Here is a 27,515-nt window from a genome sequence, read left to right on the forward strand (position 1 = left end):
CCTTTTTTAAAGAGAGGTTTGACAATAGCAAACTTTAGTCTCTCAGGAACAATCCCGTGCTGGATGGATTCATTGAATATGTGGCACAGTATTTTGCTTATCGACTTATAGTACTCCTTCAGTAATTTTGAAGAGATACCATCTATGCCAACAGAATTCTTGCTCTTCATCTCTCTAATTATATTCTCAATTTCATGTATTGTGACAGGAGACACTTAAATCTGCTTGGTTTTTTATTAATAGCTTTTTGAAGGGATCACATGGCTTCATTAACAGAATATGATTTTCCAGTTTGTACTGCTGATGCTAGAAAGTGGTTGTTAAAAATTTCAGTGATTATTTCAACATTGTCATGAATGGTATCATTTGTTTTAATTTCTATTGTGTTTTCTGCAGCAGGGATTTTCCCTGTTTCCCTTTTTATTATGCCCCATATGGTTTTAATTTTTTTGTTAGAGACATAAATTTCTGCTTTTATAGAAATACTCTTTGCCCTTCTTAGCACTTTTTTAAGGATAGAGCAGTATAGTTTGTAATGTTTTTCCTTTTCTACACTATAACTGGATTTGAGTGAGGCATACAGATTCCCTTTCCTTCTGCAAGACGTTTTAATGCCCAGTGTTAGCCAGTTTTTATTAGAGTAGGTTTCGCGTTTGGATTTGACAGTCCTTCTAGGAAAGGCCGCTTCGAATAGGCAGATAAATTCATTTAGAAAAGCATTGTACTTGTCATTAACAATGTCAAAGAGCTCAATCTGGTCCCAGTCTACTTTTTGTAGGGTATTACAGAAGCTATTGATAGACTATGTGTTAATTACTCTGAAAGTTTTACTGCAGGAGTTGTTCTTACAAAGAGGGCTAACACTATCAATTGAAAGTAGTTGACCATCATGGTCTGAGAGCCCATTCAATATACGTTTTACAGTTATGTTTAGAATTCTACTGCTGTTTAAGAAGATGTTGTCAATTCGACTTGTAGAATTAGTTGTGACTAGTGGGAAAATCCACCAGTGCTGTTAAGTTAAAAGAGTTCATTAAATGTGATAAATCATTTCTTCCCATGTTATCTGTAAGAAAGTCAACATTAAAATCACCTACAATTATAATAGCTTTTGTTTTTGCAAAGAGATGAATTAACAGAGATTCTAAATACAGGTTTTGCCTGCAGGAGCCCTATAAAATGAAAGGACAGTAATTTCAGAGAAATCTGTACAGATTACAACTCCACAAACCTCACATAGTTGATCAATACGGTATTCACTCAAGTCTAAAGACCTATAAGCTATTTTGTTCTTAAAGAAAATCACCGCTCCACCCTTATCTACAGAATGTCTACAGTAAAGAGCTGCTAGGTTATAGTTATTCAGTTATACTTTGGCAGATTCATACATCTGTGAGTGTATTCCAGATTTTTCCTCCTCCTATCTTTCTTCGCTCCAGTTTATCCCAATTATTCCGAATTTCAAATTAGTGATGTCCTGTCAGATGATTTTAACAAGTGAAAAGTGTTCATTAAGATAATGTTTGAAACATGTCCATGATTTCAGCAGCTATAAATAATGTAAATTCATAACAACAGACTTCATTCAGCTCATTGATCATGAATGACATTACATTTTTTTAGATCTTTCTCCATTTCAAAACCAAGCCCATGCCATTTTGAGACAATTTTAGGAGATGGTGTGTAGGCTAATTTGAATAACACATTCCATTTAACATTCATCCAGTTCTGTTTTATTTATTGACTGCCATTTTTGTTTTGAAGTTCAAATCATAAATTGTACTCTAGCTTGCATAATAAATGAAAAGTGCTATACTGCATATGTTCTACAGGATTAATTTATTCAGGTTAACTTGTTTTCAGCTTAAAAGTCCATCATCAGCCTTTGACTGATTGTCATCGCCAAAGAAGTTATAATATTTGCAAACGGCATTGGAAAAGATGTTACTCATCTGGATTGAGCACAAACATACAGTAAATGTCATCTTTGACAGTGTAGTGGTAATGCAGTTTAAAAGATAATAAATAAATAAAAGGGAGCAAATGGGAAAAACATAGACACTCAACTTGAAAACTGTGATTATATAACACTACATTATAAACAAACCCAATAAAATAAGGTAAAGCAAAATTAGTACTTCACAATAGTACTTAAAGATGTATTACACATCAAAATTCATGCAGATACTAATTAAAAGAAAGAATTAAGTCATAACAACAGAATGTATGGAGTACATACTCATTTACTCACAAAAAAAGAAATGAATAAATATAGAAAAATGGAGCAATATGAAATAAGAGATAGTATGGGAAATAATGGAAAACTGAGAGTATTATGTGAAGTTGAGAAGACTAATCAGGACTGTGGGCTAGATGTTCATTAATTTCCAGGGCTGCCAACAGATAGTTGTTGGCCTTTGTCCAACAAGGGGGTATACAAAATTACTTGTCCTGATTGTGGTAAGTTTTATATTGGTCAATCAGGCAGAGACATGCAGCTAGACTGGCTGAACACGAACACAGCTCGAGGTTGCAGGATTAAGACTCCACATTTTCTGAGCATGTACTGAGTGAGGGCTACAACTACCAGCCACAGTCCCATTTCCTTCACTTTGCAAACAAAGGCCAAAGACTCAATATGTTTGAAGCCCTGGGAATCAACAAAATTCTAGCTCACAGTCATGATTTAATCTTAAATGACGAAATACAGCTTAATACTTCCCCTTTCACTTTTTCATCACTTCCCACACTATCTGTTCCTTCATATTGCTCTGTTTCCCTGTATTTATTCATTTCATTTTATTTTCTTCTGATTGCTATGTACTCCATATGTGCTGTTTTTAGGATTGTTAATTCTTTCTTTTAATTTGTTTCTGTATCACTTTCCAAGTGTAATACCTCTTGAAGCAGCATTGTCAAGTACTAATTTTATTTTATTTTATTGGGTTTGTTTATAATGTAAACAATTATGTAGGCACTGTTTTAGAGTTTAGTGTTAATGTTTTTTTTCTTGTTTGCTTCCTTTATATTTATTTATTGTACAACTTTTTACCTTTTAAATTGCATAACTACTGCACTGTTAAAGTTGACATTTACTGTGTGTGTGTGTGTGTGTGTGTGTGTGTGTGTGTGTGTGTGTGTGCCTTATTCTAGATGAGTAAGATATTTTCCAATGGTTTTTTTTTTTTTACGAATATTGTGACTTCTTTGGTGGTGATAGGCAGTTAAACTCTGATGATGGCCTTGTAAGCCAAAACCAGGTTACCCTCAATAAATTAATCCTGTAGAACATATGCAATATAGTGGTTTTAATTTATTATTATGTTGTTTTACTAAGAACCGATGGAAGAACCTGTTACCATAAATTTACATAACATATAATATGGATTTGCATTCTTGCAGTGTTACTTCTTAATGCTTCTCCTAAACAATACCTATACTACTGTTACCTCACCTTGCTTCCACCTAAGCCTACTATGCTTGATATCCCTTGTTTGTTGTTATAGATCTCACCTTCCCCACTCATTCTCCACCTACATATGTTAATACTGTTCTGTTCAACTCAATGTATATGTAGTAGGTATTGTTGTAATGATTGAAGTGTCATTAGTTGATATATTTGTCAACAGGATGTTGTGTGACATGTGTTCAGTGTTCACGCGAATGCAGTATCACTTGGCCATGTCAGATTCATCTGTTCGTAATTTCTGCAGCTATGCTTGTGTCATGAAGTTTCAAGAGCAGTACAAAAATTCCACTGGTGAGACATTGACAGCTAGTACTCCTATCCCAACAGGTAATATGCTACTACCATCAACTATTTATTTGGATAATATGATCATAAAAATGCAATTGTAGTGAAACATTGCATTTTCAGCATGCGAAATTTAGCAACACAGCATTGCCATGCTCCATTATATTGAAGAATGCATAAACTTCTTATGTAGTGGTCTGTGTACACAGTAATTAAATATATAGTTATTCTGTTGCTTTTCACAACTGCCATTAGTGTAACATATCTACAGTGAACTCCTTTTCATCTGTCAATACAGTTGTGTTTCAAGCACATTTATTTGTCTTGGTCAAGTAATGATAGAACAATCATTCTCCTTTTTTTTTTTCTTGTGGACAGTTGATGTTTGTTGTAAGAGATACAAAATGATAAATATTATCCTCCAGAAACACTGGCATGAATAAAGATAACCAGTGCAGTATGTAGGGGAAATGTTGAGTAGTATGAAGGCACATGAACAAGAAGTAACTGTGGAATTGAATGTAGCCATTCGATGGAGCATTTGCAAAATAGTCTAGGGCGATATTCAATTTAATGATATGTCATAACACAGACAACATAATACACAGAACAATTAGTATTACATCAGTAACTGTATACTGCAGCACTGTGGCTGTAGCAGATAGACAGACAGTGTGAGCTGCCATGCAAAACAGGGCAAGTGAGGCCAGACAAAAGTGGTGAGAAACTACGTGTTGGCATGGCAAGTGCTAGAGGACAATGGAGCAGATTGTTTCTTTGAATCACAAAGAGTAATAAAAGAAAGCTAATATCATCATGTTAGGACATGGGAAATTCAACAGACCATTCTGCATAAATGTCTTGAAAGTGACACTGTTCAGGCCCATGTTGTTACTGAGCTAAAAGGCTTACTATTAACCAGTCTCTAAAGGCATTGATACAAGAGAAGTTTGGGGGTGGGGTTTAAAAAGATGAGTTACTGTGTTAAAAATAGTGCTTATTTATATGTCTTACTGCATTCTCTTATGTATTGAATAGTTATCCTTACACATATATTTGCAAATGAGTTCTTCGAAAACTTAAGTCTATTCTTGACTGACATCATTTGTGACCTGCAATAATCTGTGATGGTCAAAGTAAGTATTCAACTGTATATACCATGTTTGCAGGATTTATCATTTTCAGTTCAAAGCACAGAAATCAGTGGAGTGTGACTAAAGCTGAATCAAACAGTCTTTAAGAACTTTTTTGTGCTCATCCCAACTTTTGTCCATCTCATGTAACTGTGTTTTGTATTTCTGCAAGTTCTCTTGTATTCTGTATCAGTTTGAGTTTTCTGAGTTGTGCATTTAATTACTAAATTTTTAGTAATTTAACCACAAAATATTGAATAGTTGTTCCGAAATTCAGAAAATGGTTATCCTTCTAAATCACTTTCCATGTGCTGATATGTCTTACTGCATTGCATCTAGGTACAGGATTTTTGCAAACTGGTGTAGCTTTGGTGCTCGTATATATCCCTCCTTTGACCTGCGGGTGTAATAATTATTAGACTAAACAAGGTATGTAGTGAATGGTTTGTGACCTGAATGCTGTTTGCTTTTTCTGTGTTATCTGTTATATCAGCTTTATTTGACATCTTTGAGTTTGTGTCTGAAAAAAATTAAACAAACACATAAAAAGAATTGAACAATGAAACTCCTCTGTAGCAAGAAGACACATATGAGAAAACAGTGAAGAGGAGTGCAAAATGTAACATAAGTAAGGTGGCGGGAAAATATTGTTTCTGTTGGAAGAAGGGGCAAAGGATCATTAAATTGTATGGTCAAGGGCACATTTGACCATCTAGCTGTACAGCACACTACCCTGCACAGCATGGTCATCTTCAGATGCTACTTTACACCCGTCATATGGATAACACAGTGTCTCACCTCTTTCTTTGCTGCCAACACCAGCTTCTCTTCAACCATGTTAAGGGGAAACACATCTTTTTAACCTCACGGCTCTGGTGGCCACAACATCATATAATCTTTGTCAAAGTGGTAGCCACAACATTTTAATTATAACCAAAAAAATTAAGTTATATGGTTATTTTGTTAGTTTGTTGGTAGATAATTGTCTGCAGTCATGGTTAACATTGAAATCTCAATGCCACAGTACCATAGCACATTACCAGTAGAACCAAAGCAAAGTGGTTCAGCCCATCTCCACTTGATTAAGCAGTTGTGCCACGTCGTTTTGGTTTTTATAGTGTCATGCTATAGTACTGTGGCATGTAGATTTCATTGTGTACCATGATTGGAGACATGTATCTGCAAACAAAAAATTAATTACATAACTTTAACTACCCCCAGTACTATACCTATCTCTTTCTCTGCCCCCTTCCCCATCCATCTTTAAACTGCCCTCTCACCTACACTCGTAAGGCAATGTGCCTCCTCCACTCAATTTTCTCAGCAGATATACTCTGAATAACTTTCCCACCCTCCAAAATACCCCATTGACAGTACTATATAGGGAAGATACACTCATGTTCAGAAGAAAACAAAAACCCTTGAACGACCATAGATAGGATGTCCATCGTCTCAGGACATGTAAATTACTATGTTCTGCAGAAATGATTAGCATTTCAGTCACCTTGGTTCAGCATGTGTGCTGTTGCCTAATAGACACAGGGTCCAAATGGTCCCCGATAACATGTTTCATACATGATGGCATCAATGTGTGAAAGGCGTGTATGCCGTACTGTGGTGTAGCCATCCATGCTGCATTCACTTGGTTCCAAAGTTCATCTGTGGTGGTTGGCATTGGGTCACAGCACTGCACCTGATGTTTCACCATACTCCACAAATTTGATTGCTGACAAGTCTAGTGATCTGGCGAGCCAGGGTGAAAGGCTGACATCCTGTGACACCAAGAAGGCACGTGTTCATGCAGCAACATATGGTTGTGCATTGTCTTGCTGAAAAATGTTGTCTGGGTGTTGTGCAGAAAGGGTATGGCTACAGGCCCCAGGATGTCATTCACATAAGTCACACTTGTCACAACACCCTGGACACACAACTACTGTGATTTGTGGTTGTACACAATAGAATCCCACACCATAAGGCCTTGAGTTGGCACTGTGTGCCTTGTGTGAATAGTGTCACTGTGATGCTGCTCCCAGTATGCAGCGAACAAAACTGTGGCAGTTACTTTCAAACAAACAGAATCTGGATTCATCCAAAAATACTATCTGATGCCATTTCTGTCCCAAGTAACATTTTTCCATACCCCATTACCATCTAGCATATTTCTACCTGTTGGTCAAAGGCAACTGGTGAAGTAGACGCCATGCACGTAACCCATGTAGTAATAAATGGCAACAGACTGTCACCCCTGATAGTACAGTGTGTTACACTGTTACACTGTTCTGCCAGAGCCAAGGAGGATGAAGATCTGTCCTGCAATGCCATTTGGACGAGGTGTTGATCTTCTCGGGAGGTGGTCTGGGTGGTGCGACCTGACCCATCTCCTTGTGCTTATGGCCTTCTGTGAACCATTCTGCACACACCAGTCGCACTGCTGAAACACCTCGTCCCACATGAACAGCAGTTTACTGTATGGATGCACCTCATTTTCTATGCCAATAATACGCCCACTTTCAAACTAACTGATTGGATGGCATGATTCGCGTGTACATTTCCGAAGCATCTTGAGTATCTTCTCAAGTCACACTGATCTGTTAGCTTCAGTTTATAGTGAAAATGAGAGCTGCATCCACATTTTACCAGTAGGTGGTGTTGGGCCACAATATCTATGTTGACCTTGAACCCATGGGCCGACGTGGTTCAAATGCTAATCATTTCTACAGAACATACTAATGTAGATGTCCTGTGAATATGTTCAAGGTGCTCTGGTTTTTTTTTTTTTTTCTGAAGATGTGTAGTATGACCCTTGCCTGCAGATTTGATAGCTGACCTACAAAGTTAAACTCATTTATTAGGTGCCTGTTAGTGCTCAGATTTCTCTGTTTGTGATGATACAACTGCCCACAGTGGCAGAAATTGGTGAGACAGTTGATTGCTGATTTTCCTGTTTTGATTGGGAAGTTGGAACTACAAACTAGTGTAAAATTTCTCACAGTCATCAGATTAATGAACCGTTTATTCCTTTGAAAAATAGTTTGTTTTTTATGCTAATTTATTCTGTAATGTTCACCTCAGGCTGCAGTGTTCATTTATGTTAACTTTCTCTTTGTGGCACTCAGGGCTGATCATATATAGCTGTGTAGTTTGAAAGTGGAACCATAAAGCGAGGTGGGCTAACTATTTATGCATTGTCACTAAAATATTCAGGTGTTTGATATACTCCTAGAATAGGATTTTAGTATTTGTTAAATACTATATCGTAACTTACTCAAGCAGTTATTCAGTTGTAGCATGCAGTACTGTAATAATCACTGTGTCACTCACTTCAGTAAGAGTTTTAATTTCACCACATACATTTGTGTGTACCTAGTGTGGCACAATTGTTTCAGTACAATAAATGTGCTTCTTGATACTGTGTACTTGGCTGTAAGTGTGATTATAGTGCATACGAAACATACATTTGAAGAATTATAATTTCAAATAGTTACTATGCACATGTATCAAAGAACTGAATATCATTTATGGGGATAATGATAATATTATGAAAAGGATCATTCACCCTATAGCAGAGATGCTGAGTTTCAGATAGGTACAACAAAAAGACTGTCAGCAAGTAAACTTTTTGCCAAAAAGGCCTCCATCACAATTAGACAAAACACACACACACACACACAAACACACACAAGCTCTGGCTGAGAAGGCCATACTCGAGTCTGACCTTGGCAGCCAGAGACTGTGGTCATAAGAGTGTGATTGTGTACGCATGCCTGTCCCTGCGTGTGTGTGTATCTCCAATGCTCATGAAGGACTTAGTTGCTGACAGTCTTTTTGTTGTGCTTATGTGCGACTCGGCAATCCCACTATATGGTGAGTTGCAATTATCCTTTCCTTAATACTCTTTTTATGCACATCTGTCATTCTTCAAGTAATAACCCCTCCCTCTCAATAATACTTCACTGAGAAGTAGAACATTCTATCAGTTACATAGGTCCTTGCTGCCGGTTGCACTGTCTGTCTCCCACCCATCCCCCAGTCACTTCCTGGCCCCTCCCATTCGTTCTGCTCCTTCCCCCGCCCCGCACTCGGCCCGCTCCATCCCCCGCCCCGCACTCGGCCCGCTCCATCCCCCACCCCGCACCCTCCCCTGCACTCGGCCCCCTCCCTCCCCCACCCCGCACCCTCCCCTGCACTCGGCCCCCTCCCTCCCCCACTCCAATCTCGCGCCACTCCCTCCCCCTCCCCTCCCCCGACTTGCACTCGCCCTGCTCCCTCCCCCTCCACGCACTCACCCCGCTCCCTCCCCCTCCCCGGACTCGTCCCACTCCCTCCCCCTCCCCGGACTCGTCCCACTCCCTCCCCCTCCCCGGACTCGTCCCACTCCCTCCCCTCCCCGGACTCGTCCCACTCCCTCCACCTCCCCCTCCCCGGACTCGTCCCACTCCCTCCACCTCCCCCTCCCCGGACTCGTCCCACTCCCTCCACCTCCCCCTCCCCGGACTCGTCCCACTCCCTCCACCTCCCCTCCCCGGACTCGTCCCACTCCCTCCACCTCCCCCTCCCCGGACTCGTCCCACTCCCTCCACCTCCCCCTCCCCGGACTCGTCCCACTCCCTCCACCTCCCCCTCCCCGGACTCGTCCCACTCCCTCCACCTCCCCCTCCCCGCACTCGTCCCACTCCCTCCACCTCCCCCTCCCCGCACTCGTCCCACTCCCTCCACCTCCCCCTCCCCGCACTCGTCCCACTCCCTCCACCTCCCCCTCCCCGCACTCGTCCCACTCCCTCCACCTCCCCCTCCCCGCACTCGTCCCACTCCCTCCACCTCCCCCTCCCCGCACTCGTCCCACTCCCTCCACCTCCCCCTCCCCGCACTCGTCCCACTCCCTCCACCTCCCCCTCCCCGCACTCGTCCCACTCCCTCCACCTCCCCGCACTCGTCCCACTCCCTCCACCTCCCCGCACTCGTCCCACTCCCTCCACCTCCCCGCACTCGTCCCACTCCCTCCACCTCCCCGCACTCGTCCCACTCCCTCCACCTCCCCGCACTCGTCCCACTCCCTCCACCTCCCCGCACTCGTCCCACTCCCTCCACCTCCCCGCACTCGTCCCACTCCCTCCACCTCCCCGCACTCGTCCCACTCCCTCCACCTCCCCGCACTCGTCCCACTCCCTCCACCTCCCCGCAGTCGCCCCCCCCTCTACCGCCCGGCAGTCGCCACCCCCTCTCCTGCCCCGCAGTCGCCCCCCCTCTCCTGCCCCGCAGTCGCCCCCCCCCCCTCTCCTGCCCCGCGGTCGCCCCCCCCTCTCCTGCCCCGCGGTCGCCCCCCCCCTCTCCTGCCCCGCGGTCGCCCCCCCCCTCTCCTGCCCCGCGGTCGCCCCCCCCCTCTCCTGCCCCGCGGTCGCCACCCCTCTCCTGCCCCGCGGTCGCCACCCCTCTCCTGCCCCGCGGTCGCCCCCCCTCTCCTGCCCCGCGGTCGCCCCCCCTCTCCTGCCCCGCGGTCGCCCCCCTCTCCTGTCCCGCGGTCGCCCCCACCCTCCTGCCCTGCAGTCGCCCCCACCCTCCTGCCCTGCAGTCGCCCCCCCCCCCTGCCCTGCAGTCGCCCCCCCCTCTCCTGCCCTGCAGTCGCCCCCCCTCTCCTGCCCTGCAGTCGCCCCCCCTCTCCTGCCCTGCAGTCGCCCCCCCTCTCCTGCCCTGCAGTCGCCCCCCCTCTCCTGCCCTGCAGTCGCCCCCCCTCTCCTGCCCTGCAGTCGCCCCCCCTCTCCTGCCCTGCAGTCGCCCCCCCCCTCTCCTGCCCTGCAGTCGCCCCCCCCCCTCTCCTGCCCTGCAGTCGCCCCCCCCCCCTCCTGCCCTGCAGTCGCCCCCCCGTCTCCTGCCCTGCAGTCGCCCCCCCGTCTCCTGCCCTGCAGTCGCCCCCCCGTCTCCTGCCCTGCAGTCGCCCCCCCCTCTCCTGCCCTGCAGTCGCCCCCCCCTCTCCTGCCCTGCAGTCGCCCCCCCCTCTCCTGCCCTGCAGTCGCCCCCCCCTCTCCTGCCCTGCAGTCGCCCCCCCCTCTCCTGCCCCGCAGTCGCCCCCCCTCTCCTGCCCTGCAGTCGCCCCCCCTCTCCTGCCCCGCAGTCGCCCCCCCCCTCTCCTGCCCCGCAGTCGCCCCCCCCCCTCTCCTGCCCCGCAGTCGCCCCCCCCCATCTCCTGCCCCGCAGTCGCCCCCCCCCTCTCCTGCCCTGCATCGCCCCCCCCTCTCCTGCCCTGCATCGCCCCCCCCTCTCCTGCCCTTCAGTCGCCCCCCCCCTCTCCTGCCCTGCAGTCGCCCCCCCCTCTCCTGCCCTGCAGTCGCCCCCCCCCTCTCCTGCCCTGCAGTCGCCCCCCCCCTCTCCTGCCCTGCAGTCGCCCCCCCCTCTCCTGCCCTGCAGTCGCCCCCCCCCTCTCCTGCCCTGCAGTCGCCCCCCCCCTCTCCTGCCCTGCAGTCTCCCCCCCCTCTCCTGCCCTGCAGTCTCCCCCCCCTCTCCTGCCCTGCAGTCTCCCCCCCCTCTCCTGCCCCGCAGTCGCCCCCCCCCAACTCCTGCCCCGCAGTCGCCCCCCCCCCCCCCAACTCCTGCCCCGCAGTCGCCCCCCCCCAACTCCTGCCCCGCAGTCGCCCCCCCCCCAACTCCTGCCCCGCAGTCGCCCCCCCCCCAACTCCTGCCCCGCAGTCGCCCCCCCCCCCCCCAACTCCTGCCCTGCAGTCGCCCCCCCCCCCAACTCCTGCCCTGCAGTCGCCCCCCCCCCTCTCCTGCCCTGCAGTCGCCCCCCCCTCTCCTGCCCTACACTCACTCACCCCCCCTCTCCTGCCCATAAACTGGAATGAGGCTCCTGCCTCAATGTCTCTTCCTGTTGCGCGTCAATATCTGATAGTGTCACATTTAGATGGAAACTAGACTTGTGCTACTGTAAACCCCTTTGTTATCGCCGTCCCTGTGAAGTCATGCTTCCGTCTCCCCACTGGAACTCTGCTTTTGGAACTTGATAGTGCTCTCCAGGCCCAGAAACGACTCAAGTCCCAACTCCTCCACGAATACCCTATAAAAGTGGAGGCTCACAGCACACGTAACTTGTCCCGCGGTGTTGTCTACACCCTGCTGTTGGATGATTTGACAGAGGATGAATTATCTATCGGATCAGTGCATTACTGCTGTTCATCAAGTTATGAAGAAGGATTTGGTGCCCACTCACACATTGTCCCTGACTTTCGATCGGTTAATGCTTCCTACCAAGATAAAGACAGGCTATGAAGTCATCTCTGTGCGACCGACCTTACATTCCCAATCTGCTGAGGTGTTATAAATGCCACCAATTCAGTCATACCATCACATCATGTAAAAACGCAGCCAAATGTGTCACTTGTAGCAGGGATGCACATGAGGGAGCCTGTCCACCTCCTTCCACCCTTGCGTTATTTGTCATGGAGACCATGCTGCTTCTTATGGTTCTTGTCCATCTATCAAGACGAGCAGGCTGTTCAGGAGTTAAGGGTGATGGAGAAGGTACCTTGTCCTGTTGCCTAGAAACTGTTGGCAATCTGTAAACCAAATGTCCCTTCACCAGGAAGTTACAACTCTGTGTTAGCCTCTCCCCATCCCACGAAAAACATGGTTACGCAAACTTGTGACTTACAATTCAGTTCGGTGGTGGCAAAGTCGCCTCACCTTCAAGCTGACATTCCATCTCCTGCTTCCCGGGCTGAAGATTCTGCTACCCATTCTTCGCCCTCACCGGCAAAGGTGGTTGCAATGCAGCCAGCAAACCGTCAATTCAAGAAGGATTATTCCCAGGAAGATTTCTTGCATACCTCGAGTTCACAGCCGTCTGGCTCTTCTGCCAATCGCCAAATGTCATCCAAATGCAAACAGTCTTCCCCATCTCCAACTCGTCAGCCCTCTTCGACTCGTCAGTCCTTTTCAACTGACCGACACCGGGGAAGCTCTGTTGATCCCACTGAGATGATGGACGATGATCCTCCACCTGTGGATTCCAGTGGCCGTCCTACCTCGACGGTTTGCGCTAAGCAGTGGAGTGTTTCTTCCTCCATTCTTCAGTGTTCCTAAATTTTATGGCCCTTTTACAATGGAATATTCATGGCCTTTGGTCTAACAGGGTGGATCTCCAGCTGCTCCTGCAATCGCAATGTCCACTTGTAGTCTGTCTCCAAGAAACCAAGCTACGTCCTCAAGACCATTTTGCTCTTTCCCATTTTACTTCGTTACGGATGGACCTTCTCATTACAGCAGGGATTCCTGATCGTGGTGGGGTCATGCAGCTTCTACGAGATGACGTTTATCTTCCTATCCCCTTGCACACCCACCTACAAGCAGTTGCTGCCTTTGTTTTCCTTCCCGAACTTACCTTTTCCCTCTGCACCATTTATATCCCTTGGTCTTCTGCTGTCACTAGGGCGGACCTGATGCAGCTTGTTGCTCGGCTTCCTCCACCCTTTCTGCTCCTCGGTGACACCAGTGCCCATCATCCTCTTTGGGGCTCGCCTGTCACCTGCCCAAGAGGTTTTCTTTTGGTGGATCATCTTAATCATCTTGTGTGCCTTAACGCTGGTGAAGCCACGTTTCTCTCTGATTCCACGCACAGTTAATGCTACTTAGGCCTCTCAATCTGCTCTGCCCAGCTCGCTCAACGTCTCGTGTGGTGTGCTCTTTCTGGTACGAGGTGCATTCAAGTTCTAAGGCCTCCAATTTTTTTTCTAATTAACTACTCACCCGAAATCAATGAAACTGGCATTACTTCTCGACGTAATCGCCCTGCAGACATACACATTTTTCTTAACGCTGACGCCATGATTCCATGGCAGCGGCAAAGGCTTCTTTAGGAGTCTGTTTTGACCACTGGAACATCGCTGAGGCAATAGTAGCACGGCTGGTGAATGTGCGGCCACGGAGAGTGTATTTCATTGTTGGAAAAAGCCAAAAGTCACTAGGAGCCAGGTCAGGTGAGTAGGGAGCATGAGGAATCACTTCAAAGTTGTTATCACGAAGAAACTGTTGCGTAACGTCAGCTCGATGTGCGGGTGCGTTGTCTTGGTGAAACAGCACACGCGCAGCCATTCCCAGACGTTTTTGTTGCAGTGCAGGAAGGAATTCGTTCTTCAAAACATTTTCGTAGGATGCACCTGTTACCGTAGTGCCCTTTGGAACGCAATGGGTAAGGATTACACCCTCGCTGTCCCAGAACACGGACACCATCATTTTTTCAGCACTGGCAGTTACCCGAAATTTTTTTGGTGGCGGTGAATCTGTGTGCTTCCATTGAGCTGACTGGCGCTTTGTTTCTGGATTGAAAAATGGCATCCACGTCTTATCCATTGTCACAACCAACGAAAAGAAAGTCCCATTCATGCTGTCGTTGCGCGTCAACATTGCTTGGCAACATGCCACACGGGCAGCCATGTGGTCGTCCGTCAGCATTCGTGGCACCCACCTGGATGACACTTTTCGCATTTTCAGGTCGTCATACAGGATTGTGTGCATAGAACCCACAGAAATTGGAGGTGATCTGTTCAACAGTCATTCGGCGATCCCCCAAAACAATTCTCTCCACTTTCTCGACCATGTCGTCAGACCGGCTTGTGCGAGCCCGAAGTTGTTTCGGCTTGTTTTCACACGATGTTCTGCCTTCATTAAACTGTCGCACCCACGAACGCACTTTAGACACATCCATAACTCCATCACCACATGTCTCCTTCAACTGTCGATGAATTTCAATTGGTTTCACACCACGCAAATTCAGAAAACGAATGATTGCACGCTGTTCAAGTAAGGAAAGCGTCGCCGAACGGTGCTGCCATCTCTGGGATGTATTGACAATGAACACGGCCTCATTTTAAAACAATGTGCATGTTTCTATCTATTTCCAGTCCGGAGAAAAAAAATCGGAGGCCTTAGAACTTGAATGCACCTCGTACTTACTCGAGTGACCACTTCCCTTGTGTGACTCACTTGTACAGTAATACCCCGCTACAGTGGCCCACCACTCATTGGAAATTGTCTCTTGCTGACTGGAGGCTATATTCCTCCTTGGCAGTCTTTGATGAACGGCCGTTTCCCAGCTGTGATGATCAGGTCAAGCACCTCATGGACGTTACTCTCTCAGCTGCCGAATCCTCTATCCCTTGTACTGCTACTTCTCCCCATCATGTCGTGATCCCTTGGTGGACTGTGGAGTGCGGCAATGCGATTTGTGCCCGACGACGTGCGCTACGTGTCTTTCACCGTCATCCTACATTAATGAACTACATCCTCTACAAGTGGCTACGTGCACAGTGCCGCCGTGCTATTAAGGAAAGCAAGAAAGCATGCTGGGTTTCCTTCACTAGCTCGTTCAACAGTTTTACTCCATCCACTCTCGTTAGGAGTGGCCTGCACAGGCTTTCTGGGACTACCGCCCACTCCCGGATTCCTGGTGTGACTGTGGCGGGAAACGTTATAGTCAACCCTGTCGATGTTTCTAACACTTCGGGCCAGTACTTTGTGAAGGTTTGAAGCTCCACCAACTACCATCTTGCCTTCCTTCCTTGGTAACAGGTGGAGGAGGCTTGTGCAATCTCTTTTCTCCCTTTGAATTGAGAATGCTACAATAGTCATTTTACTGTGAGGGAGCTCGAGCGTGCTCTCTCCTCATCCAGATCTTCTGCTCCTGGGCCTGATAAAATCCATGTCCTCATTCTGCAGAATATTCCTCCTATGGGAAAACGCGTTTTCCTCGATCCCTACAACTGTATTTGGACTGACGGTGTATTTCCCATGCTTTGGCGTGAAGCTATTATTGTTCCCTTACCTAAGCCTGGTTAAGATAAATCTCTTCCTTCCAGCTATCATCAAATTTCCCTTACCAGCAGCACTTGTAAGGTGATGGAGCGCATGATCAATGGTCGATTAGTGTGGTGGCTGGAGTCACGCTATCTTCTCACTAATGCTCAGTTTGGGTTCTGAAAGCGCCACTCAGCGTTTGATCATCTAGTCACCCTGTCGATGTTCACCATGAATAATTTTCTGCAGAAGCAACAAACAGTGGCCGTATTCTTTGATTTGGAGAAAGCCTATGATACTTGTTGGCGGACAGGCATTCTACGTACTATGCACACGTGGGGCCTTTGCGGTCAGCTTCCCACTTTAATCCGGGAATTTTTAACAGACTGAGATTTCTGGGTACGTGTGGGTTCCCCCTTATCCCACACCTTATCATAGGAGAATGGGGTGCCTCAGAGCTCTGTACTGAGTGTCGTCCTCTTCGTTATAGCCATCAACCTTCCAGCTGGCATTTCCGGCTCTCTTTTCGTTGACGACTTTGCTATTTATTGCAGCTCCCCGCGGAAATATCTCCTGCAACACTGTCTTCTGCGTTGTCTGGACCATCTCTGTTTCTGGAGTGTCACAAATGGTTTCCGCTTTTCTACTACCTAATCTGTTTTCGTCAACTTCTGGTGGTACAAGGCGTTTCTTCCACCGTCCTTCTGATTGGGCCAAAATGCTCTGCCGTTCGTGGGTGCAATGAAGTTCTTAGGGCTTACGTTCAGTAGGAAACTTAGTTGGTCTCCCCACGTGTCCTACCTGGTTGCATGCTGCACCTGGTCCCTCAATGTCCTTCATGTATTGAGTGGTACCTCTTGGGGACCTGACCGGACTGTCCTTCTCCACCGCTATCAATCTATTGTCCACTCCAAGTTGGATTATGGATGCATTGTCTACTCCTCTGCAGGGCCGTCTATCTTATGCCGTCTACATAGAATACACCATTTGGGGATCTGTCTTGCCATTGGTGCCTTCCATACTAGCCCAGTTGAGAGTCTCTACACAGAAGCCGGTGAACTACCACTGTCATACCAGCGCGACATCCTACTCAGTATGTATGCATGTCGGCCATCTTCCATTTCAGGCCACCCAATCTTTGACCCTTTTTTTGATGACATTCTTGACCACCAATATGAGATGTAAGTCTCTTCTCTGCAGCCTCCCGGCGTCTGCTTTCGTCACCTGCTTCAGCAGCTGCAGTTTACACTTCCTGCCACTTTCCGAATGCGTGAGAGCCCTTCGCCACTTTGGCTTCAGGCACAGGTTTGTGTTCCTTTTGACCTCAACTTGTTCTCAAAGGATTCGACTCCTGAGTTTCCCTATCACTGCAAATTTCTCGAACTTCGTTCACAACTTGCCAATAGCATATTTTTGTACACTGATGGTTCCAAGTCCACCCACAGTGTCGGCTGTGCTTTTGTCATCAGGGATGATAAGTTTCAATACCGGCTTCTAGACTAGTGCACAATTTTTACTGTAGAGCTTTTTTCCCCCTATCAGGGTGTTCACTACATCTGGAGGCACCAGCTCACTCACTGTGTGATCTGCTCTGACTCCCTCACTGCCCTTCAGAGTCTGGATGATCCAGATCGAGTCCACGACATTGGTCAACGGATCCAGGACTGCCTCCATTTGTTCCTAGATGGGGGAGCCCAAGTGAAGTTCATGTGGGTTCCTGGCCATGTTGGTGTGCCTGGGAATGTTGCTGCTGACGCTGCAGCCAAGGCTGCAGTCCATCTCAGTCAGCCCACCTCTTACTCTGTTCCCTTGCAAGATATCCATACTTTTCTCTATCAGGGTATCAGGTCACTTTGGCATGACCATTGGTGCTCCCTTCATGGGAACAAACTCGGACAAGTGAATCCTCTCCCAACAGCCTGGTCGACTTTCGTCCGCCTGTCTCGCCATGAGAAAGTAATGTTAGCTCTGTTGCGATCACCGCCACTTGTTGAGTGGCGACCCTGCACCCAACTGTCCTTTCTGAAGCCAGCCAGCCTGATCTTGTGCCCCTGCTTTACCCACTTACATCTCAGGGTCGGACTGCCGCCCGCTTTGCTGGACATTTTAGCGGATGACATGCAAGCTGTGGCTCGAGTTTTAATTTTTTTTAAACCAGTAATATGATAAAAGAGATTTGATTTCTACCTCATGACTCCGGTTACTTGTCAATGTTTTAAATTTGTTGTTTCTTCCTTTCTGTATTGGACCGTGAAATGGTTTTTTACCCTCGTGGTCCCAGCATTCTATGGTTCCATATTGAGCGCTTAGGACCAATGATGTTTTGCGCCCCCCCCCCCCCCCAAAGGAAGGGGAAAAAAATAAAAATAAAAAGAAAAAAAAGCCCTTCCTCATACTCTCTCACCCCACCCCGCACTCGCCCCCCTCACCCCACACGGCCCAGCCCCATACTATCTCACCTCACCTCACCTCGCCCTACCTCACCCCGCACTCGCCCCCTCACCCATCACCCTGTGCCTACGTCCGGAGACGGACGCTCGAAACTTTTACAAATTCCTTGCTTTCTACACTTGCAAGTCTTCGTCCTTCCTCTGTCCTTCTCTTTTCCTTCCCTCTTCTCTTTGCCCTTTTCTCCGCTGCGGTGTTTGAGACCCCTCTTCTTTCCTTTCCCTTTCTCTTTTTTTCCTCCCTGTACGTGTCTGAAGGCCGACCCACACACTTCCATGCGTAGCCGGTGACGGGGTAACGCGTAATTCCCCGCTCCGGGTAGACAGGTAGGACACGTACGTACCCCCTGGTAACGGCCAGGACCAGGGAGGGGTGATAACCCGAGCTGATACCTTCCGAAAGTGCCAATTGGTCCCTCCGTCCGTTTGTCGGGAGGTGTGACCTGAGGTGTGAACAATCACCTAAGGCGGGAGTGCCCCCACAAGGGAGGAGCGCGCCATCGGAGACGCCGGTAATCATGGGGGATTCTTCCGCAATGGTTTCCTCACCTTCCACTATGTCTGCTCACAAGCGTAAGTTCACTGAGTCTCAGCCACAGACAGTTCTTCCATCGTTGCCACAGTTCCTTGTTGTTTCTCGGTCTGACAAAGGTCACGACTTCTCCACGGTCAACCCTTTCATTATTCAGAAAGGTGTCGACGCAATTGCAGGTCCTGTAAAGTCTTGTTCCAGATTACGGAATGGCACCCTGTTGCTAGAAACAGTCAGTGCCCTCCAGGCACAAAAATTGCTGCGTACTTCACTACTACACACCTTCCCTGTCCGGGTGGAACTGCACCGTACTTTAAATTCCTCGCGTGGAGTCGTATATACATGCTCCCTCTATGGATTGTCTGACGAAGAAATTCAGCACTACCTGTCTGACCAGGACGTAACGGCTGTTCATATGGTTATGAAAAGGGTTGACACGAACATCATTCCAACCCACACTGTCTTCTTGACATTTGACAAAGTTCAACTCCCATCGAAAATCAAAGCAGGCTATGAGATAATTTCCGTTCGCCCTTACGCCCCAAACCCTACGCGTTGCTATCGGTGTCAGCGGTTCAATCACACCAGCCAGTCCTGTTCCAATCCGGCCAAATGTGTTACGTGTGGTAAGGATGCCCATGAGGGTGCTTGTCCACCTCCATCCCCTCGCTGCATCAACTGTATGGGTGACCACGCTGCTTCCTCTCGAGATTGACCCGTTTTTAAAGATGAAAAGCTCATCCAGGAAATTAGAGTAAAGGAAAAGGTGTCGACCTTTGCTGCTCGAAAATTATTCGCCAGTCGACGGCCCACCGTGCCTCAGACGGGAAAATACAGCACTGTCCTTGCCGTCTTCTGTGTCGCCGAGGCGCACTGCTGGCGGCCGATCAACCGGCCAATCGCTGGTGGCAGGAGCTGCTCCTAACCAACCTATTGATCAGGATCTTCTGCCTTCGGCTGAATGCCATTCCATGCTGTCGGTCGCAAGCTCTGAGCAGTCGTTGAGTTGACAGCGACCTTGGTCACATTCCCCCATTTTCCGTTCATCCTATGTCCATTATCCACTGGAATATCCGCAGTATTCGAGCCAGTCGGGATGAATTGTCGATCCTCTTATGATCCTACTCGCCGGTCATCTTCTGTCTTCAGGAAACAAAGCTGCATCCCCATGACCGCTTTGTTCTCCCTCATTTTCAGTCCATCCGATATGATCTCCCCTCTGTTGAAGGCACTCCAGCACATGGAGGACTCATGATTCTTCTCCATGAAACTCTCCATTATCACCCAATCCATTTAAACACTTCCTTCCAAGCTGTCGCCGTCCGTCTTTCCCTTTCCGGATACACGTTCTCTCTTTGTACTGTATACATCCCATCGTCCGCACCAATGGCACGAGCTGATCTCCTTCATCTTCTTGGTCAGCTTCCACCCTCATATTTGCTGGTTGTGGACTTCAATGCCCACCACCCGCTTTGGAGATCTCCACATCCTTGTCCACATGGCTCACTATTGCTAGACGTCTTCCACCAAGCGGATCTAGTTCGCCTCAACACTGGGGTCCCTACATTTTTGTCTGCCTCCACGACAAGTTTATCTCATTTGGACCTTGCGGTCGGTACTGTTCCGCTAGTTCAGCGCATCGAATGGTTCGCCCTTGATGATACACACTCGAGTGACCACTTTCCATGTGTCCTTAGACTGCAGCCTCAACTGCCCTACATGCGCCCGCGACGCTGGAAGTTTGCCCAAGCTGATTGGACACTTTTTTCGTCTCTAGTGACATTCGATGACCGTCACTTTCCCAGCGTTGACGATGAGGTCACACATATTACCGACGTTACTCTTACAGCTGCGAAACATTCAATACCACGCGCCTCTGAATTGCCCCGGCGCCCCCCAGTTCTTTGGTGGAACGAGGCATGCCATGATGCAATACGTGAGCGGCGACGTGCTCTCCGCGTTTTCCGCCACGATCCTACTTTGGCCAACTGTATCCGCTATAAGCAGTTCCGAGCGCGATGCCATCGTGTCATCCGCGATAGCAAGAAGGTAAGCTGGAAATTCTTTATTAGCTCATTTAACACCTTCACTCCCTCCTCGGAAGTTTGGAGTCGGCTTCGACGGTTCTCAGGCGCGCCTAGTTTCTCCCCGGTCTCTGGGCTCACTGTCGCACATGACACATTAGTGGACCCCGTCGCAATTTCTAACTCATTGAGTCAGCACTTTGCTGAGATTTCGAGCTCTTCAAATTACCCGCCAGCGTTTCTCCTGAAGAGACGTGCAGCGGAAGTGCGCCCTCTTGCTTTCTCCTCTCAAAATCGCGAAAGCTACAATACTGTTTTCTCCATGCGGGAACTCCAACATGCACTCTCTTCTTCTTGCTCCTCCGCCCCAGGACCGGATGGTATCCACGTCCAAATGTTGCCTTTATCAACCCATAGTCTGCGTTACCTCCTTCGCCTTTATAATCGAATTTGGACTGACAGTACTTTTCCCAGACGATGGCGGGAAGCTATAGTCGTTCCTGTTCCGAAACCTGGAAAGGACAAACATCTCCCCTCTAGCTATCGCCCCATTTCTCTCACGAGTAGTGTCTGTAAGGTTTTGGAGCGTATGGTGAATTACCGTTTAGCTTGGTGGCTGGACTCCTGAAGTCTTTTAACACCTGCCCAATGCGGATTCCGAAAGCATCGTTCTGCAGTTGACCATCTTGTTGCTCTCTCCACTTATATCATGAACAATTTTCTCCGGAAACGCCAAACGGTAGCAATATTTTTTGATCTGGAGAGAGCATACGATACCTGTTGGAGGACGGGCATCCTCCACACACTGTCCTCTTGGGGCTTTCGAGGTCGGCTGCCCCTTTTTCTTCGCGAATTTATGGCAGAGCTCACATTTAGGGTGCGGGTGAACACTACTCTCTCCCGTACTTTCTCCCAAGAAAACGGGGTACCCCAGGGCTCCGTGCTGAGTGTTGTACTGTTTGCCATTGCCATCAATCCAATTATGGATTGTCTCCTTCCTGATGTCTCGGGCTCCCTCTTTGTGGACGATTTTGCGATCTACTACAGCTCTCAACGGACCAGCCTTTTTGAGCAACGTCTTCAAGGATGTCTCGATCGCCTCCACTCTTGGAGCATCGAAACCGGCTTCCGTTTTTCTCCCAGTAAGACCGTTTGTGTTAATTTTTGGCGACGTCAGGAGTTTCTTCCGCCCTCCTTACATCTAGGTCCTGTCAACCTTCCGTTTTCCAACGTCGCTAAATTCTTGGGTCTTATGTTTGACAGAAAACTGTGCTGGTCCTCCCACGCTGTCTGCGATCCCTCAACACCCTCCGTGTCCTGAATGGTACCTCCTGGGGAGCGGACCGAGTGGTCCTTCTCCGCCTCTATCGGGCCTTAGTGCACTTGAAATTGGACTATGGAAGCATAGTCTACTCCTCTGCTTGGCCATCTATTCTTCGGTGTCTCGACTCTATCCACCACCGTGGATTACGTTTAGTGTCTGGAGCTTTTTACACCAGCCCTGTGGAAAGCCTTTATGCTGAGACTGCTGAACCTCCGCTGTCCAGTCGGCGAGCAGTCCTTCTGAGTCGTTATGCTAGCCATCTGTCTTCCATGCCTGCTAATCCAGCCCATGACCTTTCTTGCGACGCCTCCTTTGATGTAGGGTATGCAGGTCGTCCCTCCTCCCTACTACCACCGGGAGTCCGCTTCCGTCAACTGCTCCATTCTCTTTCCTTCCGCTTTCCTAAAACCTTCTTGACAACTTGGGGTACAGCACCGCCTTGGCTCCGTCCCCGGATCTGCCTGCTCCGTGACCTTTGTCGATTTCCCAAGGATGGTACCCCTTCACTTGTTTATCATCGGGCATTTGCTGCTCTATGTGCACAAATGACGGACGCTACATTTATTTACACCGACGGCTCGAAAACATCGTTAGGTGTAGGGAGTGCCTATATTGTTGGCGACACCTGAAATCACTTTCGGCTTCCCGACCAGTGTTCGGTTTATACTGCGGAGCTTTACGCTGTTCTCCAGGCTGTCCACTACATCCGCCGCCATCAGCGGATACAGTATGTTATCTGCTCAGATTCTCTCAGCTCTCTCCTCAGTCTCCAAGCTCTTTATCCTGTGCACCCTCTGGTCCACCGGATTCAGGACTGTCTGCGCTTGCTCCACCTGGGGGGCGTCTCGGTGGCGTTCCTCTGGCTCCCGGGACACGTTGGTATCTGTGGAAATGAGGCGGCTGATATTGCAGCCAAGGCTGCAGTCTCTCTTCCTCGGCCAGCTATTCAATCGATTCCCTTCGCCGATCTACGGAGCATTTTATGTCGACGTGTTGTTCATTTATGGCACACGCATTGGTCGACACTTCCCCATAATAAATTGCGGGACGTGAAAGCTCTTCCTTGTGCTTGGACCTCTTCCTCCCGAACGCGTCGTCGGGAGGAGGTAATTTTAACTAGACTCCAGATAGGGCACTGTCTTTTTACCCATCGACATCTCTTAAGCGGCGATCCTCCCCCACTCTGTCCCCACTGCTCTCAGCTGTGGACGGTAAGACACCTGTTAATTGAGTGCCCCTATTTTAATCCATTACGCTCCAGTCTTCAGCTGTCGCCTGATATATCGTCGATTTTAGCAGATGGCACGCGCTCAGCCGACTGCGTTCTCAAGTTTATTAGTGCCAGTGAAATGACGTCAGTCATTTGAAGCTTTTTTTGGGGACAACCAACCCCTTTGTGTTGTGGATTTTTAAGCCTTCCTTCTGCTTTTAGTTTCTCCAATTTTATGACTTTTGTTCCCATTGCTGCTGGTTTTCAATTTCGGTTTTTTACTGTTTCCTAAGTCACGGACCGGGTGCTAATGACCATAGCAGTTTTGCGCCCTAAAACCAAAACAAACAAACAAAAAAATTTCCTCTCGCCCCCCACCCCTCCACACACACACACATTCCTCTCCCACCCCCCCGCACCCATTCCTCTTGCCCCCTCCACGCCCATTCCTCTCCCCCCCTCCCCCCCACACACACACCCATTCCTCTCGCCCCCCCCCTCCACACATACACCCATTCCTCTCGGCCAACCACACATACTCACCCATTCCTCTCCCCCCCCCCCGCCACACACACACACACACACACACACACACACACACACACACCCATTCCTCTCACCCCCACCCCCCCACGCCCATTCCTCTCGCCCCCTCCTAGCAACCCATTCCTCTCGCCCCCCCCCCTACCACGCCCCTACCTCCCTCCCCCCACCACTCCCCACCATGATCTTTCCTCTTGCCACCCACATCTTGGCCCTTCCTCTCGCCTCCCTCCACCGACCCCTTCCTCTTGCCTCTCTCCACCGACCCCTTCCTCTTGCCTCTCTCCACCGACCCCTTCCTCTCGCCCCCTACTCCGGCCCTTTCTCTTGCCTCCCTCCACCCTACCTTTTCCTCTGGCCTCCCTCCACCCCACCCCTTCCTCTCATGCCCTCTGCCCCCTCCTTGCACCTGCACCCCCTAGTCATCATACCGCTCTCTCAGCATACAACTAGCACTGCCAGGAGAAACAAACCAAAGACAGAACTGAGTACTACTGAGTGCAAGGACTGTGAGTGAATGAAACAGGTTTGTTTCCCAACAAAACTCAAAGCACATGCCATTGACATTTTCATTGTCGTGTAAATATCTGCCATGCAATAAAGATAAAGAGATGACTGGGAGTAATTAATGAAACAAAATGAAAGTGCACCAAACAAACCGTCAAAGACCACAGGTTCCTTATAACAAAATACTCACAAAATTGTCCCATTTGGCCCACCCAGTCTCTCTTCTTGACTGACCTACCTACTCTTTCTCATCCATCTACAGACTATACATTCAAGTAGCTTGTATTACTATGTTGTGCTATAAATTTATAATGGCATAGGTGTCAGTCTTCTCTGTGATGGAAATTTAGAAACTGACTTGGTCCAGGGATGCTGTATGTAATTTGTTGTGAAATATTCTTTAACAATTAAGATTGACTTCAGTAAGACTATTTCACTTTAAAAACACTGTTCCAGCGTGCATTACATTCTCACAAAAATGTTTGTTTTCTTATAGGTGGTCCAAAGAAAGCAGGTAGCCATAAAAATTCTACTTCAGCTCCTGCAAATGATCTTGGTATGTAAATCTATCTATTTAATTCAGTGCCGTAAAAATATTAACAGTAAACATACAGCAGTGAACTGTTTCATAATATGTGTGTGTGTGAAACATTGTTTTATATGGAAAGGGATGTTAAAAATCAAATGTTGAACCTGTGTGAATTATTTGATGAGTGATAACCGATGAACTCTTCAAAATCACACTTTATAGAACAATTCAGAAAGCTGAGAAGATGTACAACAATGCTCTTTCACAGTTACACAAAATAAACACAGTACAAAGGAGAAGAAGGGGCCACTTAACTAGGAAAAAGAAATAGTAAATCATTCAGTACACTGCTGTGAAAGCCTCCAACCAATCAACAGTTTCAGGTAGGAGGCAGTTGATATGCACACGAACAAAATATCTCTCTCTCTCTCTCTCTCTCTCTCTCTCTCTCTCTCTCTCTCTCTCTCTCTCTCTCGTGCATGCGTGCACACAGAACCTGTAATAGGATCTAAAGAGGAATGGATATGATGAACTGTGGCTTCCCATGCAACAAGGGATATAACAACTGCATTCGTTTCACTCGTATAAAATGAGTGGAGGTAATACGCAGGAAATCGGTGAAGGTGCAATAACATGAAATAATGTCCAGAATGGAGAACTATCATTATTTGTTCAAAAGTAACAGGAACGAAACTTATGACAATGAAGAAGCCAAATGGTTAAGATGTCTGCTCATGTAAAGCAGGAAAACTGGATATGAGTCCTGATCTCAACAAATTTTCATTATGTCGTCATGACATGTGCATTTGCTTCTTGTTTTAAGTAGCACAGTTTAGGTTCTCTTTTATAAATGGAATTGTAAAATAAGTTAGATACTAACAGAAGATTGACAGCCTCATAATTTGGAATTCTCAAAAAGGACATACCCTACACATTTATTCCCCATTCTGGATGGTGATACAAAAAATTATAAGGGAAAGTAACCACTGATTCTAGAGAAAAGTGTTCACTGGGGGAATTATTTGCAACTTGTCAGGCAGTAACCATTTATTTGTACTGCTATTAGTACTGAAATTCATCTCTATTTTGCACTATAATGTTTTATTTATTGCTTGCACATTTTGTAAAATAATGATTTTCTTTTTTCAGCACAAAAGAAGGGTAAAGCGCCAGTAATTTCAGCAGTAACATCATTATCACGCTCTCATCAAAATGCTAGCACTGGTCTGCCTATTGGGAGTGATGGGGAGGCTGGTGGGTGTGTACCTACAGATACAGTTCCTGTCGCGTCAGAGGAATCTGCAGGTGTATCTATGAACCTTGGTGCACAGTCGGTCACAAAACCACAAGTGGTAACACCAATGTCCAGTGGATCATTGACTTCAACTCTTGCCATTTCATCAAGAGTTCAAGCTGCTCTGAATGACCTGGCAACAAAACAACCTGTGCCAATTAGTGCACCAGTGCCTGTGAGTGAATTCATAGACACAGAAATAAATAAAATTGAAACAACAAAACGAGCTACCTCGAGTCCACATGGTTTACCTGTGGTATTAGATACATTTTCAGAAAACTTACCGTCTGGTGTGTTGCCTGTAACTGCTGCAGTTGGGACAGCTACAACTAATTCGATGGCACCTTCGGTAGCACTTGTATCGAATGCATTCGTTGGAACTTCAACTGTGGATGCTGTGTTACCTGATAGTGGAGATGGACCAGATGTTTCAGTGGATGCACAAAAAAAATCAGCCCATTTCAATGGTTCCAGAAAAGTTTTTAGCGAAACCTTCAACAGTAGGTGAAATCTTTTCTGTAGAGACTGCTTTAGCCCTTGCAACTGGTGTACCAACAGATTCTAGTAAAAAAGCTGCCTCACAACAATCATCTTCTCAGTCATGGAGGGTGATACCGGAAGAATTACCAGAGAATTCGTCACCAGCATTGGCTGGTATGACTAGTTCAGGAACGGGAACCACAACTCCTGGAGGATGTGGGAAACCAGTGTCGCATATGGTAATAGCTAAAATGAACCCTTTTCTTTTTGTTTGTCAAATGCCATTTTTTAAATAAATTATTTTTGAGAGTTAATGTGATGAAAGTTTCATGGAATAAAACATTGCAGGAATCAGATGCTACAGTAATGAGGGTACTAGTGAAGGAGGTTGTTTGTATTGAACCAGAGGAGCCACCAGAAATGAAAAACGCCAGTGTTTTAACTAAACCAATTTTACACAGTAAAGGAATATCTTGTCGTCCACATCTGCAGTCTCGGTTAACACAGACAGGCAAGTTATGTAGTTTCATACACTACTCATCTTTAATATGAGTATTCAACTAGAGAGGCCCAGCTTGCATTAGTAAAGTGTACAAGAGTGTATGTGATTTTATTACAAAATGCTTGGTGTTATTGCACAATCATTTTATAATTGATCTTTATTTAAATACAAATAATACTTCATCACAGACTCAGTACCCCAAGTTCGATCAGGTATAGAGTTATTGCTCACTATTCTCTCATACAGGTATATAAATTGAGTAAGTGTGATATTCAGATTGAAATATCATTGTTGTGCTTTAAAAATTAAGTATATTCTTGTTAGTACATTTAAATATTAATTTTCCTCCCTTTTGATTGAAACCATGCAATTATGGAAACAGATGAGGAAGACTTACAGTGACTCATTATGTATTCTTGGGATCTACACATTCCCACTGATGACATAGAGTAAT

General features: G+C 47.2%; 1 protein-coding gene across 1 annotated transcript in view; it reads left to right on the top strand.

Moving 5' to 3' along the window:
• LOC124569463 overlaps positions 1-27,515 on the top strand; it is a 184,562-nt gene that overhangs the window by 67,853 nt on the left and 89,194 nt on the right. The window contains 5 exon segments of the mRNA XM_047131073.1: positions 3,630-3,796; positions 24,753-24,812; positions 25,935-26,519; positions 26,521-26,798; positions 26,908-27,070. Coding sequence (XP_046987029.1) covers positions 3,630-3,796; positions 24,753-24,812; positions 25,935-26,519; positions 26,521-26,798; positions 26,908-27,070 — 1,253 coding nt within the window.

Source organism: Schistocerca americana, unplaced genomic scaffold (genome assembly GCF_021461395.2).
Source record: "Schistocerca americana isolate TAMUIC-IGC-003095 unplaced genomic scaffold, iqSchAmer2.1 HiC_scaffold_15, whole genome shotgun sequence".
Lineage (NCBI taxonomy): Eukaryota > Metazoa > Arthropoda > Insecta > Orthoptera > Acrididae > Schistocerca > Schistocerca americana.